Source organism: Pyrgilauda ruficollis, unplaced genomic scaffold, assembly GCF_017590135.1.
Source record: "Pyrgilauda ruficollis isolate IOZ18807 unplaced genomic scaffold, ASM1759013v1 scaffold15, whole genome shotgun sequence".
NCBI classification, from domain to species: domain Eukaryota; kingdom Metazoa; phylum Chordata; class Aves; order Passeriformes; family Passeridae; genus Pyrgilauda; species Pyrgilauda ruficollis.
The window spans coordinates 4,794,047-4,809,932 of record NW_024513654.1 but is presented as its reverse complement, the minus strand read 5'-3'; the positions used below and the strand labels follow the sequence as shown (position 1 = coordinate 4,809,932).

The following is a 15,886-nucleotide window of genomic DNA, read 5'->3' as shown; positions in this document are numbered from 1 at the left end:
TTGTTACTAATCTTAGAAGCCTATTTATCTGACACATTCCTTCTTTGTGAACTCTAAACAGCAACCAGTCTTCAGAAAAGTTTCATCATGCGAAGCTCAAGAGGAAGAAATGTATCTTATACATAGTTTGTAATTTTTAATTATACAAATTTCTATCTGAAAACTTCCTATAACATCTCCATTTAAAATTTCATGCTAACAAGAGCTTTCACTTTTAAGCAGGGCAGGGTGCAAGCACTGGAGAAGAGCTAAGGAATTCATTACTGCAGGAAGTGCACCTCAAATTCCTGCTGACAGGACTTCTGTCAGGGCTGCCTCTGCCTCCCTTCGCCATCCGCATGTGCCCGCCCCTCACAACCAAAAACATCAAACAGTATGAGCCCATCCTTGCTGTTGGTGAGTGCCTTCAGCAGGTTATTCATTGCTCTGAAAAGGATAGATCCTGTATTAAATTCAAATATAGTTGTTGGTACAGAAAAATAAATCTATCTGCTGCTGTTGTGTAATTTATTGCAGATAGTGACCCCTGTATTGCTTTGCTTCTGTGAGTCCTTGGGTTCTTTTTTCTTGCCTTGGGTTTAAGCAATGCTGCCTGCAAAATGCAATATAGTAGCAAGTTTTTATTTATCCTGGTATTTACTGTGATATTGGTCTGCTGATACACTCAGCATTTTATGTGTTGCTCCCACTTCATTCTGAATGTCAGGAAATAGGCACTTCTGCAGCCCTGCATTCCTACAACAAGCAAATGAACTTCACAGAGACTTTATTTTTGCTCTGATAAGAATTTCTAAAATTACACTTGCAGCATGTTATTTTTGCTTGATAAATCTTTTCTGTCTTACCACAAATGTAGTTAACTCATCCAGCTATTAGAATAGTTGCCAGTGTGCACCTGATGTATTAACTCAGAATTTTCCCTATTTAAAGCTGATTTTTCTGGCATCCTCTTTCAGAGTTGTGCTCCAAACCATAGGCAGTCCATCATGACATGATGTGATCCTGCTAAAATGTAACTTGTGGTTTTCCATGAGCTTCAACTGTTAGAAAAGGTGAAATATAAAGATTAGAAAATAAGTAGGTGTAAAGTGCATTTACAGCAAGGTCTTTTTAGACTTAACATACCTGAATGGCTCTTTAGGTATCCATTGTTGTATTTCATAGAGTTTATATGAATATAATGAAGTGTCTAATGGGAAATTGTAAGTTTCAGTATTTCAGAAGATTTTTGATGTAATGGAAGCTGAAAGCTAATAGGTTACTGATTTCTAATTCGAAAAAAGTCATTATTTCAGGATGAGAAAGCAGAATTGCTTTAATGATTCCATAAAATCTACCCAGGACTTTCCCCTGGCATTGTTGGGGGATAGCAGTTAAAACATTTCGTTGATGCATTTACTCATCCCCAGTAATCAAAGTAAAAAGAAACATTCCTTTCTTCTTCAGCTGGGTGGGTGTGTTGTGGAAATGCAAGAAGAATAATCAGATTTTCTACAGCCTTTACAAAAAGGTTTGGGAAAATGTTTTGATCCAAGGGGATATCAGTGGCTACAGAGGGTTTAATATTTGGGATTTAAGTGCTAGAAATTCACATGATTTTTGTGTGATTGTAAGATATTAATTATTACAGGTATCTAAAAATAAGAGAGAAAGAGAGAGAGAGAGAAAGAAATAGCTGTAAATCCTGCATTTTCACTAAAGCATGGAAGAAAAGGGTAATATGTGTGCCTATTTTTTTTTTCAATTTTTATAGGTACAAGCAATGGCTCTGTCCTGGTGTTTCACCTCACAAGTGGACTCCTCCACAAAGAGTTAAGCATCCATACCTGTGAAGTCAAGTGAGTTTCATTTTAATTCCTGCTGTGATCCTTCTAGGAAACAAATGCTGAAACACCTGAGTGATGTTACCCAGCAGTGTGGGTGTCTTGCCTTGCTGTTAATGAAATCAGGAAAATTGTTAATGAAATCAGGGTAGAGTGCTCTACCCTGCCTTTGCTGTGTGAGAGCTGTAACACCCTGACAAAACTGTAATGAAAATTACACTGAAAGAAATATTGGAATTGCATCTGTGCCTGCTGATCTGGGATGCATATCAACTACTTCCAGTCTCTTCAGTGCACTGCAGGACAAAGAAGTCTTTTTAGGACAAGAAACTTTATTTATTGTATAACTATTGGGATTGAGTCCTTTGAAGTAATGCTGGTTGGTATGTCAGGCTTTATTTACTTTACGCCCTTGGGGCTGAAATTGCTGTTGAGACAGTTCTAGTCCTAAGGGAAGTAAAGATAATTTTTTTAAGACTGAATATAAGAATCAGTATTTATCCATCCTGAGAAGGAGCAGAGTGAGTTTTAAAGCTTTTGTGCTTTGTGTTTGTGTGCACACAGTGGCAGATCTTTTTGGATAACTGATGGCACAGATATTCAAGGTGCTGCTTGCTGGATACATATTTCCAGGCAGATTTAAGCATGAAAATAAAATACTAATTTCTAGTACAAATATTAGTAAAAAATTCTATCAGAATTTTTGTTGTGAAGCCTTCATCTGGTTAAGGTTTGCATTTTACTGTGCATTCTGCAAAAAGTTAAGGAAAGTACAGGTTCCTGAGAATAGGCAGCTCTGAGAGTTCATTGTGGAAACCTGCTTGGAATCTACCACCAAAATGAAGGAGGAACCATGAAATAGTCAACTGTAGGCAACACAAGAGATAATAAAACACCTTCAGTGCAGAGAAGAATATATTTGAGACATACAAACAATGCCTGCAGTGCATCTTTCAGTTCAGTGGCACATTTGCAGCTCTCAGTGCTGCTTTTGCTTATTCTGGTAGTGAAATAGCTGAGACTGGAGCAGTGGTGCTCATTCTTTTTCACTGAAGCTCAGCAAGTTCAAGGCTGCAGCAGCTTTTATTTTTAAAATTAAAATCTCACTGACTGTAACATGAATGTCTATGGCCTGCAGGCACAACTTGAAAATTGCTACATTACATCCAAATTTTAGCAGTTGAATTGAAGCTGTTTTAGCATTTGAATTTCAGCTGACTGTTCTTTGGGAAACTGCTTTGCAAACATTCATCACCTCTTTAAAAAAACTTTCCTTGCACAGAGAAATTAGAATGAAAAATATCTACCACCTCTTTGGGAGCACATATGGTTTAATTTCCCATTTTGCCTTTCTCTTTTTCTTAGAATCCCTAAATTTAAGTAGCAGCTGCCATGTCATAAAGTCACAACAATCTATTGCCAACTAGAAATGTAATTTGTGTTTTTATCCACTTCAGTGCACTTTGTGATTTGTTTGCATCAGAAACATTAATCAAAACAACTGAGTCTCACTCCTGAAGTAACTGAGACAAGTTGAATGTACAGAATCTGTAAATGTTGCATTTTAAGAGTAGATTCAGTCTGAGAAAGTGATTGGCAGCTGAATGTAACCCTTAATTCTGGTAGGCAAAGATGATTTTTCTTAGGAAATGTTTGCTATTTCAATAGGGAAGGCATTACTTGTTTCCATCATTAAAATGTGAACCACTGTCTTCAGATTCTCAATTTCTCTGTATGACAGTTACAAAAATTATGTTGTTTCAGGTGCAAGCAGTTAGCTGAGCTAAGATTTTCTTGTGTTTTTGAGTGTCTTAGGTTTCTGTAGATTTTTATTGGTATTGACAGATGGCCAGGCAGCAGCAGAGAAAAAGGACTTGCCTGTTAAATCTGAGCTGATGAAAGAAGTGTAGAAAATGCTTCAAGTCTTTGTACAAGAGTGGTGAATAACTACCAGCAATAACAATGCATTAGGAGTGGGCTTTTCCCAAAAAAAACATAGCTGAGATAAATGGGAAGGTGTCAGAATTCACATTTCTTCCATTTCAGAAAGCTCCCTGGATTTATGACCCTTTGGAGACTTGTAATGTCACCCATTTCTGCAGCTTTAGATTTCTATTCAGTCATGCCTGAAATGTCTCAATTAATAACTGAACACTTCTCATTTTGATTGAAATTAATGGTTGAACTTCCATAGGTCCTTCTGGGGAAAAAAATTGGGCCCTAAATTTTTACCTTTTCTTGAGGACTGAGGAATAAAGCTTCCCCTATTTTTAAAGCTGAACTAAAATAATACAAATACGGCTGTAAATTGTGTGTGCAAAATGTTATGGGAGTGCTTTTTGGTTTCACCCATGTACATTGTATTTAGGAAACATTTACTTAATGCAGTGTGAGATGGATTTACTGACAACAAATCATAAATGCTGTTATTTATTTTTATTTTTCTCATACTGCACATATATTCTTCCAAAATGGGCAGTTGATGAACGAGAATACTTGTTCTGGGAGCAGTTAAGTAATCTGTGTTTGAAGGCTTTGAGGAAACCTTAAATCCTTTTATCTGTGTTAAAAGGAAGTTGAGCACATGTGTGTATTAAAGTTCAATTTTCTTTGGAAGAGCTCCTAGATTTATTTCACAGGTAAAGCAATTTTTGCAGGCACCAAATGTGTGTGGGAAATGAGGCTGGAGAAGGGTCATTTTTAGGGACAGTCCCACCCGCTGTCACTTTCTGTCCCTTTTGCCTGTGGTGTATTTCAGGAATTGGCTGAAAGTCCATCTGTGCTGCCAGTATGTTCTATTGAGTTCAATTTTATTTATTTATTATTATTTATTTATTTATTAAAGCACTGAAACTTTACATCCTTGCAGCACTGTAATGTGATCTGCTTGGGAGCTGCTTTGGTGTGATCTAAAAGAACAAAAAATCAAACAAACGAAAAAGACCAGGTTTTTGGTTCTTTTGTGAAATTTCTTCAGGGCCTCTCTTTTTATATCATCTTTATTTCTCCTCTCTCTGGACTGAAAGAAATAAGGCTACCCACACTGCCACCCACATGAATATTTTCCTGTGTGCTGGGGATTTGGAGTTTGATAGTAACCCCTGATTTGATCAGAACAGGGCTTTGGATCCACTCTGGTGCTGAGTATCTGTGAAGGCTTTTTGCAGAAGTTAACAGTGTTTCTACCTGAATTTTTTATTTCACCAAAGTAGAGCTAATGCAGTCTGAAAAGAAAGCTGCTCTTAAATTTAATTCACTAAGTTATATTCACACCATAGTTGTTAATGTGTAGCTTCCTTTTATGCTATATGTAATGCTTCCAGAAAGTGTAGAAAATTACATCTGTGCTGGGCTTTTAAGAATATATGTGAAAAAAATACTTCCGTTCAGACTTGTAGCAATTCAAATATTTTGGCTGATATGCTCCATGTATTTCCTTCTGCTCACAGGGGAATTGAATGGATCAGCTTGACTGGCTTCATTTCCTTTGCCACATCAACACCCAACAATCTGGGACTGGTCAGGAATGAGCTGCAGCTGGTGGACCTTCCAACAGGTTTGTGTTTCCTGAGAAATCTGCTCCAGGAGCTGACAGATTTGCTAAGGGAGTGACAAGTTCTGACTATTATTTTTTTTTAACTCCTTCTGTTGTCATGACAAAATAAAGTAATAAAGGAGCTTTAACTGTTCCTGCTCTTCTTTGTGAAGCTACAAGATGTGTTTGGTGCTCTGCAGACAGACTTGAACCAGCACCTTTGCAAAAACACCTTGGACTTATTAAAAGAATAATAAGTGTCAGCAGGGGGTTTAGAAGCAGCCACATGGGGTATTAGTGGTGGATTTTGTTCACAAATTGCACATATTTCCATATTTCCAAATGTGTTTTGTCATAGTCTGCACTCACTGTTTCATGTGCACCTGAAATAGTGTCAAACCATTTGTTGTGTTGTGTTGCACCTCGTCAGGATTTGAGTGTGAATGAGTGTAAAAGGGATTTTAAACAATAAAAAACTGGTACTTTTATAAATAATTGGAAAGGTTATAAAGTAAATAACTGTTAAAAGATACTGTTGATAGCAAAATTAACAGGTTACATTTTTTCAACTGTTTTGGCCTCATAGTGGATGATAAATACATTTGTAATGAACTCGGTATTTGCACAAGAAGAGGTATAACTGGGGAGATTATGCAGCCCAGAACAGGAAGCACTTCAATAATTTTACATTATTTTTGAATGTGAAAACCTGGAGCCACTTAAGTTCTAATTGAAGAGCCTTAATCTTGTAGCACATGGCTAATTCTGAATTGGTTTATACGAAGTGACTTTTTAATTGTTTTTTTTAAGCTTATGGAAAAACCGTAGTTGTATTTCCAGGGTGCTGCACAGAGAGGTTATTCTTGTAGCATATTATTCTAAAGTTTTTTCATATAATGTGTTTTGTTCATCTATTTAAAATCAAAACTGGGAAATTAATTTCATGTAAATTGGGAATCTGATTTTTCACTCCATTTATGAATCAGTATAGAACATTTACAGAGAGAAATCGTCAAAGGTTCAGAATTTCTGCAGGCAACCAAGTTTTGAGTAAATGTGAATACATGAGACCTTAGCATTTGGTTTGCTTAAAAATGGTACACTTCCTCTTTTAAAGCTTTCAAGAAAGGCACAGCAATTTAACTGTTTGATTTTTGCTTCTTTTTCCGTCACTTAGGAGCCCAGCTTCCTGTTTTAGGCCTAGGAAAACTCTGCTGATTCAAATTTACTTTGACAAAATTCTCATGTATGTTTCTGAAAAAAAATATGAAAGAAAATTGCTGAGATGTTGAAAACAGAGAAGGAATTCCAGTAACCTCTGACAGGAGAGCTCTAACTCATGTTCTTGACAACTAGATTTATTCATGTAGCTGGCTTCAGTAATTTTGCTGTGAGCTACAAGAGGAGCTAAAGTTTATAGCTTGAATTTTTCTTGAAGCTAAGGAGAATGCAACTTGCATAAAAGATGCTGTTTGTAGATAATTTTTTATTTTGCTAAATATCACATCTCTAACACCTATAATTCTGCAACACTTCCTACAAGTGGATGAAAATTTTCTTGGGGATGATATTATAAACTCTTAAGATTTACTGTTTTAGCTGGAAAGGAAGAGAGAATGGTTCTGATAAGTGTAGAATGTAGCTCACCATGAAATTCTATCACAGTTCATGGCAGAGTTAATTTCTCTTATCAAACTTGGAATCTATTAATGAATTTCCTCCTTGGGGAGTGAAGAGAATCTGTCATTGACTTTGAGTGGAAAATAATAACTCTTGGAACCCTCTCTATATTTATATAATCCTGATGCATCCTTTTGAGTGGCTGTGCTCTGGAAGTGAGTCAGGAGTTAGATTTGACAGCAGAGTTTACAATATATCTAATGTAAACTTTGGTATTTTAATGATGAACACTGAAATGCAGTAAAATGAAACAGTAAAACTTTGACAATGACATTAGAGATGACAGGTGATTTGGAGATGTTTTGGTTTGGTTAGAAAGCTGGTTCTGCTTACAAACAGAGCAGTTTATATTTAAATTTCTCCCTTTTTGTTTAGTTTATTGACTGTTTCTGTTCTCCCCCTGCGCTGTGCTCCAGGCAGGAGTGTTGCATTCCGTGGGGAGCGAGGCAACGACGAGCCAGCCATCGAAATGATAAAGGTGTCTCATTTGAAGTAAGTGCCTCAGCCTTGGGAAGTTTATAAATTTCACTGTACTTCATGAAAATCCTCAGAATATCATAGACATTCCAAGACACAAAGCACTTCAGGGTGTATAGGAAAATATTCAACAGCAGCAAGAGGAAAATGCTTCAGAATATTAATTCCAAGTGAAAAAGCTGTGAATGTTTCTGTGGTTGACTTTGTCACTTCAGGATCCAATCACATTGCAAAATCAGTAATTAATATTTTATTTCTTAGAGGTATTGTGTTTACTGAACAGGCTTTTTTTGATAATATTAAGGTGAATAAGAGTGCTGAACTGTTTTTTTTCAATTTTGATTCTGTTATGAGTTAATTCACTTAAAACTAGGAAGTTTGGCATTAAAGATTGGATGATTGTTCATATTTATTTAGCTTTTGTATGTATTTAACACCTTTGTAATAATTGTCTGCTGGAAAACCAGATGTGAGATACAGTTGTTTGAAAAGTTAGCTGATAAACGACCAAATTGTTTCCTTTCATCATTATTTTGAGCTCAGGCCTGTGACAGGAGGTCCTGATCTTCATTGTATCAAAAATAATAATTGTAGTACTCTGGAAAATTACTTCACTTTCTTGTATAAATGAAATTAAAATAGTATTGATTTTAATAGGGCATTGTCTCTAAATCTTAAAAGCTTCTTCTTTACAGAGGAGAAAAAAAAATTAATGTCTCTAGCTTGCACAGGAGTCCAGAGAATCTGGAAGAGTTCACCAATATAATGTTCTTAATAATGCATTAAAAATTAAGAACAGCCTTGGGCTTAGATGAAGGTGCTGGAGAGTGTTGAGTGAGACAAGAAAGGAGGTTCACTTGCAGAGAGATGAATGCAGTGCCTGAGAGGACAAATTGCTGCATGGCCTCTGTGTTTTCAAGTTAAATGTGAAAAGTGGTAGGTTAAAGGTGTTTACACTCACCCAGCTCCACAGATGAGCAGTCTGAAGACATGACTGAAAAGTGGTTTAGTGTGAGATGATTTTATGCTCATTTATCCCAGGATTAGGAAGTGGCATGCATCTGCAGGAGGGAAAAAACCCTGTCCAGCCTGCAGTCTCGTGGTTTTTTTCTGGTATTTTGTGCCTTCAACTGAGGCTGAACATGGTGAGATCAGAGGTTGCTGCTCTCTCTGAATTATTCCCCTTGTCTCCTCCACAGTAATTGTGCAGAACCACTTGGCAGAAGTTTATAATTCTGTTAGCTTTGAGGAGGACTCTTTTTTCAGACATTCTTTTGCTCCTCAGTAACTCAAGGGAATCACAAGCTTCAGAGGGGGATTTGATTTGCTCTGCTAACTCGTAGTTTTTGAGGGTCTCCAGAGTGCTGGTGTGAACAACACAAGTGAAGTAAAATGCTCAAATGACTCTTGCTGGAGTAAATTCTCATTTGTTTCAGGCAGTACCTAGCTGTGGTATTTAAAGACAAACCACTGGAGATCTGGGATGTCAGAACTTGCACTCTGCTCAGAGAAATGTCTAAAAACTTCCCTACAGCCACTGCTCTGGTAAGGAATAAATTCTGTTATCTTTTAATAAATGTAATACATTGAAATAGTATAAAATCTTTGAACAATTTTGCAGCAAGTGCTACTGTAGCTGTAGCATATACAGGAAAGTGCTTTAACATTTCGTCTTCACCAAATGGAGGCAGGAAAAAAGGAGATTCTGGTGAAGAAATCTGCTCTGCCCCTTGGGCAATGGAAGGAGGTACTGCAGAAAGCAATCTCCTTGGAAATCATTATAAAGCCCCAGTAAATTCAGGGAATAAACCTTTCTCCTTTCCATTTTTCCTGGGCCATTTTCCACAGGAGTGGTCACCTTCTCATAACTTAAAGAGCCTGAGGAAGAAGCAGTTGGCAGCCAGGGAGGCCATGGCCCGGCAGACAGTGGCATCAGACACTGAAGTCAGCAGTGTGGAATCCTCTGTGATCAGGTATCCCCCCTCCTGATGGAGTCCTGGGCTACAGCAATTGTTGGTTTCCCACCATGTGCCATTCTTCTAATGAAAAGAATATTTTGGAACTGATTGTTGAGTACATAGCAAGCAAAACAACTTTATGGGCCTCCCTTTAGTTCTTATATGGGGACTTTAATGTACTTTGATGTACCTGTTACTCTCAGGTGTGTCTGTGGCAGTCCATTGGTTGTCTGGTTCTTAAGTAAAACTCTTACTTGCCCTTGGACAAGTACTTGCCCTTTCCACAAGAGTGGAAGTAATAATTAACTGTTACATAAAGTGTTTAGAAGCCATGTATGCTCCTTTTTTTGTGCTGTTTCTGTGCATGAGGTAGAATTTGTCTTGCAATTCTGATTTCAAGAAAAAAATAGTTGTGTCTCATTATGTTCTTTTTAAAGCTTGTTGCAGGAAGCTGAAAGTAAATCAGAGCTGAGCCAGAACATCTCTGCCAGGGAGCACTTTGTGTTTACAGGTGCTGATGGGCAGGTTTATCATCTCACAGTAGAGGGAAACTCAGTAAAAGACAGTGCAAGAATTCCTCCAGATGTAAGTTCTATATCATTGATGCTTGAATTTTTTGCTTAGCTTTGACTGCCAGAAAAAATCAGGGATCAGCTTTGTAGCAGCAAGTCAGTAATGTAATACTTTGAAATCTGAAATGAATTCCAGCATAAAAACTGATAGCAGTTCTGTTTTCACAGTCTTATAAATAATTTTTCCTGTTTTAACTGAGTACAGTTTGGTCTATCATGTTGTATAATTTTTTTAATTAATACCAATGTTAAAATATTTATTCATATGTTTGAATCTATTAATTACAAGATATTTTTCTGCTTCTTAAATATTTTCAGGGAAGTATGGGTAGCATTACTTGTATTGCCTGGAAAGGGGATATCCTGGTTCTTGGAGATGTTGATGGAAACTTAAACTTCTGGGATTTGAAAGCTAGAGTATCCAGGTATGAATGCAAATTAAGTCTGTTAAACATGAGATGATGAGTATTAGAATATGGAATGTTTTCATCTTTCCTCATTTTTGTTCTTCAGTGTAGGGAAAAATGCATGTATTTGGGAATAAAAATTCTGAAAATGTTTATTGTGTCACAGTTCCCTACATTTAATCTCTTGTGTTTTCAGAAGAATTAACATTCAATCAAGGTTTTAAAACCAGCTAGATATCTTTTTTTGCATTAAATCTTCAATGGCTTCTGGTAAAACATTATGTATTGTAGTGTTTATTCCAAGCATTTCATCATTTTAGTTTAATGAATTTATAATCTGGACATCCATTTGTGTGTGCATCTATAGAGAGATTGTTCCCCTCAGTCTGTGCAATACCAGGATCTGCAAAGTTCCTGGAAAGGATTCCATTTCCTACAGTATTGGGTATAGAATGATGAATCCTAATCTTGTCTTTCCTTAGGGGGATTCCTACTCACCGGAGCTGGGTGAAAAAAATACGGTTTGCCCCAGGGAAAGGAAATCAAAAACTCCTTGCAATGTACAACGATGGGGTAGAAATTTGGGATTCAAAAGAGGTAAGTGGCTGTTGGTTTGATAGGCACTTCTCTTCAAAGCCCACACCTCACCTCTGAACATCAGGATGAGTGAGGGATTAAGTTTTACTGAGTCGGGATTTCTTGCTGGCAGTTGCATGATAAAGTCATATGGCTTTTCTCAGAAGACTTCTACTCCCTGCAAGGCATCTTTAAGCTGCATCAATGAGAAGAGTCTTCCACTCTTGAAGCTGACAGTGTATGAGATCCTCCTTGTCATCCTCTTGTAATGGTTTTGAGGCAGACCTTAAAAATTTAAGGGGGAGTCCCCCAGTCTTTAATCTGTGGACAGGAGATTGCTTTCACTGCAGGTTTTCTGTGTATGGTCAATAGATGTAATTTGTTAGGGAATACCAGAAACCCAGACACCTGTTCATTAACACTCTCTAACTTCTCTTCTTACTCACAAACTCTCTAGTTATGTTCACAAACCTTCTGGCCTTTGCTTTTAGGTCTCTTAGGGGATTATTGTACAATGGGGAAGGAAATATAATTGTACTATTTTCACTTAGCCCCCAGAATAAGTTCAGGGTATCAGGCTATGAAAGAGGAATTTTAATTTTTTTCCTGTTCACTTTGTAATGAGCACCAGCTCCAAACTCAGACACTTAATTAGTGCAATATGAAACTCCACTGATGATAAGAATGAACAGCAGATTTGAACAACTACTGTGAATTACATAGGTTGAGTAGGGTATTACCCAATGAGTCTCTCCTTGGAGCACATTTGAATTGTTTTGATGCCACAAGATACTGTAGCTGTTCTCTCTTTTTCCTAGGATAAAGGAGTTTCCTGCATGAAAGCATTTTAAATTAAATTCACATTTTCAGTCAAAAGTCTTTTAGAATATCTGTAGTAATATTTTATAGTCTCAGTTCTATTATACATCTAATCCTGTCCTATTAGAAAAGATAACAAAAACGCAGCTGTACACTATGCTCAAAAGGATTTTTTCTCAGCCCTAAATTGGGAAATAGTATTGTTCCAGGTCAACCATGTGACCTACTCCAAGGTTTCTAAATTCCCTACTCTCCAGAAAAGACCATTATTGAAATGATTCATGGCTAACTTCACCTTTTATGGTGAATTTTGTGCTGTGCCTCCTGGGTGTGTGACACAGCCTCACACTGGGTGATGGAGAGGCTGCTAAAAATAAGAAATAATTGAACTTTTGCAGGTACAAATGGTGAGCAGTTTAAGGAGTGGCAGAAATGTGAATTTCCGGGTCTTGGACGTGGACTGGTGCACGTCAGACAAAGTGGTGCTGGCAGCAGATGATGGATGCATCCGAGTGCTGGACTTGTCCATGAAGCCCTCGTGTTTCAGGATGGATGAGCAGGATTTAATAGGTATGTCATGTCTTCTGTGCTGTCCACTGCTTGATACTTCTGCAGTCCTCTTTGGAAAGTGGAGCTCAGCATAGAACAGGGAGTTGTCACATGTGGAGATTTTGGTGCCTTTCCACTGCTTTTCATGGATACAGGTAATTTTTTTATGCTTAGGTCATATGTGTGGAAACCCAGGGCACCAGGAATATTTCTCTGTCTGCTCTGGGGTGCCCTGACCCCCAGGGGAGCACTGACTTTGACCCTTATTTATGGAGAAAGTTTCCTAGACTTCAAGATAGACTGGAATCCACAAAAGTGTGAAATAGATTATAGAGAGCAGTGTAGTGTCTCACTTGGTGAGAAATTTAAGTTCTGGGATTTTCAGTATGTTGTGGATGGAAGCAAGATGGAGAGCACAGGGTGTTGTCCTGGGTTTCTTCTTTATGCTTCACCTTCCTTCTTCATAGGTTTGGGTAATTGGGCAGAAAAGTCCACATTGCTCTTTGGGATCAGTTACTGGCTTAAAAGGGAAAATAATCCAGGTGTCAATTCTTAAGTGGATAGTTTAGTCTTAAAAGAACTTGTAAAAAGAGGTTGTTGGCCATTTTGTGCCTTCTAATGAAAAGCTGCTGAACTCATAGCTGTGAGACTGTTTTACTGATAAAAAATAATAAACACGTGAGTCCAGACATGAACTACTGTCTCAAGTGCCTTCAATCCAAACCCAAAAAAACCAAAAATACGCATGGGTTTTTTAATACAAGTTTAATTTCCCAAATAGCACATACTTTTTATTATCTTAATTTAAATATAAATGAAGAAAATAAGAGCTTTTTGTACAGATAAATAGCAAATTGACTTAAAAAGCATTGACACATCATTTAAGTATCTGTATCCACATCACTGATACTCATTACATGATTTACAAACATTTGTTGTTGGTTAAAAATGTATTTTCTGATTTTTTCAGGTGTCTGTAGACTGATTCATTGCTCTTCAGACTGACCTTTGAAATAGCAATATTAGTTCCATTTGCCTTTTTGGCCATATGTCTAAGAAGGGAGTTTAGATATTTAACTAGTTAACTAAACTATATTTTTTTGTATTTATTGTTACTGGTGTTCCAAATAACTCTTCTTGTTGCCTTTTGAGTCAATCCCACCTTTACTCATACAATTTCCTTAAGTAATTTCCTTAAAACCCAGTGGATTCTAAGACATATGCAATAAACTGTGATGTGGGGAGCTGTGGTGTGGGTTTGTTTGGGGAAACATGTAATTTATCACAGCCATTTTTGCTACCAAAGGAGTGTTCTGCAATATTAAGTTATAAAGATGAATGTTGTAAAGCCAAGTACACTGAAATGAGGCTGTGCCAGCTGTAAGGCTGCTGTGATTGAGCTTTCCTTCTGTGGTAATGTTTTAATTACTAAATCACATTTACAAGAGTCCTACATCACTCAGTGCACACGAAGTACAGGGAGTTGTGAATGTTTAATGATGGAGCTGGTTTTGGTACTTGTTCTACTCCTCAGTCACTGGGTAGCATTTATTGCCTGTCACCCACACCTTGGATACAGACTTACTGACTTCTACACTTGTGTGACAGCACTGATGTAGAATTTGTATTTTATTAACCTTCCCACCATCCTTGCCAGATGATGGGGTTTAATCCTTGTATTGTACTGTAGGAATTAGGGGGGCAAAGCAAAACTAAACATGCTTTATGATATATTTGGTGTAGCTTTACTTTGCATCATGTAGCAATAATCATTCTACAAGTCTGCCAAAGCCAGTAAAATGCATTCCAGGAGTCTATGGCTAAACTCACTATGGAATATCCTGAAATTCTCATTTGAGCATGGTTGATAACCCTGTACCTTCTATGAAATGTTTTTGTTGTGTAGTGATAAGCTTTTGTGTCTAGCACCCTGTGCTGGGTGTGTGAGAAGACTTATGCAGTGTCGTGATAAACTTTTGTGTCTAGCACCCTGTGCTGGGTGTGTGAGAAGACTTATGTTTGATTTTCCTGGTGCTTGCAGACAAGCTGGGACATTTTCTGGTGTACATTTTCTGGTGGTCCATGTTCTGCTGGTACATTTTCTGGTGGTACATTTTCTGTGGTTCGTTTTCTGTGGTACATTTTCTGTGGTTCATTTTCTGTGGTATATTTTCTGGAGGCACATTTTCTGATCAGTGAGCACAGTATTATTGCACATGACTCTCTGGACAATGAATCTTTTCCTTTTGTTTCAGAACCTGTCTGGTGTCCCTACCTGCTTGTTCCAAGGGCTTCATTAGCTTTAAAAGCATTCCTGCTGCATCAACCGTGGGATGAGAAATATTCTCTAGATATTATGGACATGTAAGAAGAAATATAGATCTATATATAACATATTATTATTTTTTAAAGCCTATATCTTTTATTAGTCTTTCTGTGCAAATAACTGTTGGATGTATAAGTTTCCTCACTCTTGGGGACAGTCAAAATTATAATTGATTCACTGTTTTATTACTGAAAGTAATATAGGTAAGGCTCTAAGGTCAGGTATTTCTTCTGGCTTTCAGTAGCACTTGGCTGTTGAAAACTGCAGTCTGCTTTCAGTCCTGGCAATGTTTTTATTGCATTATATTACTTCTGAGAAAAACTGTTCTCTTTGTTCTAGAAGTTAATGCAGCCATCAGAGTTGTTCCTAAAGTGTAAATGAAAGTGATATTCTGATATCCTGATAGACCTGTCTGTACTCTTGGAGAGCCACATTCACATCACCAGAGGAGCACATTTCTGTGTCCTGGACTGTGCTCATGGTCGCTTAATAATGCTCTAGACATTGCCATTTTTATTAATTTTATGATTAATGAAAAAAAGAAAAATGGGAAAAGAAAGATTGGCACTGACTGTGAGGCTGAGTGAAAGCAAACCAAATCTTTCACTGCTATTTTGGAACTGGTAACTGGATAAAGAATCCTGCATGAATGGTTTACCCAAAGAATGTGAAAAATTGTTAACATGTAACAATTGTTAACCTGTGGTTTTCTCTTACGAGTAGTGCTCTTCCATTTCACATAATTCTGTACTTTTTGTAACACAGAAAACTTCTATTTTTTCTTTTAATCCAGTGATTATCCAGAGAATGAAAATATTAAAAACCTTCTTCAAGAGCAATTGAATTCACTGTCCAAGTAAGAATTTTTCTGTTATTACTTGTGTAAGCCATGGAATTATGAGAAGGCAAAATATCTGAAGTTTGTGGCAATTCACAGTTAATGACGAAAGAATTCTTTTCTCTAAAGATGTGCCTGAGTCATGACAGTTTTTATTTTTTAAAAAAAGGGTTTTTTACTGCAATTTTTTTTTTTAATTTTAAAGGTACTGATAGGGTCAGTACATGATTTGCAACTGACCTGTGAGCATTTGGAATGTTTTAAGCAGTACTTCTCAGGGATTTAGGGGTTCTTTATGCTGATCCAGACTGAATTGGACACTGCTA

At 37.2% G+C, this 15,886-nt stretch overlaps 1 protein-coding gene across 1 annotated transcript in view; it reads left to right on the top strand.

Moving 5' to 3' along the window:
* Positions 1–15,886, top strand: part of WDR11 (WD repeat domain 11) — a 32,417-nt gene that overhangs the window by 8,758 nt on the left and 7,773 nt on the right. Inside the window, exons 8-19 of the mRNA XM_041461133.1 lie at positions 223–396; positions 1,754–1,838; positions 5,273–5,379; positions 7,455–7,530; positions 8,952–9,060; positions 9,364–9,488; positions 9,911–10,058; positions 10,364–10,470; positions 10,935–11,049; positions 12,246–12,417; positions 14,652–14,760; positions 15,516–15,578. Of these exons, the coding sequence (XP_041317067.1) occupies positions 223–396; positions 1,754–1,838; positions 5,273–5,379; positions 7,455–7,530; positions 8,952–9,060; positions 9,364–9,488; positions 9,911–10,058; positions 10,364–10,470; positions 10,935–11,049; positions 12,246–12,417; positions 14,652–14,760; positions 15,516–15,578 (1,390 nt within the window). The remainder of the gene's footprint in view (positions 1–222; positions 397–1,753; positions 1,839–5,272; positions 5,380–7,454; positions 7,531–8,951; positions 9,061–9,363; positions 9,489–9,910; positions 10,059–10,363; positions 10,471–10,934; positions 11,050–12,245; positions 12,418–14,651; positions 14,761–15,515; positions 15,579–15,886) is intronic.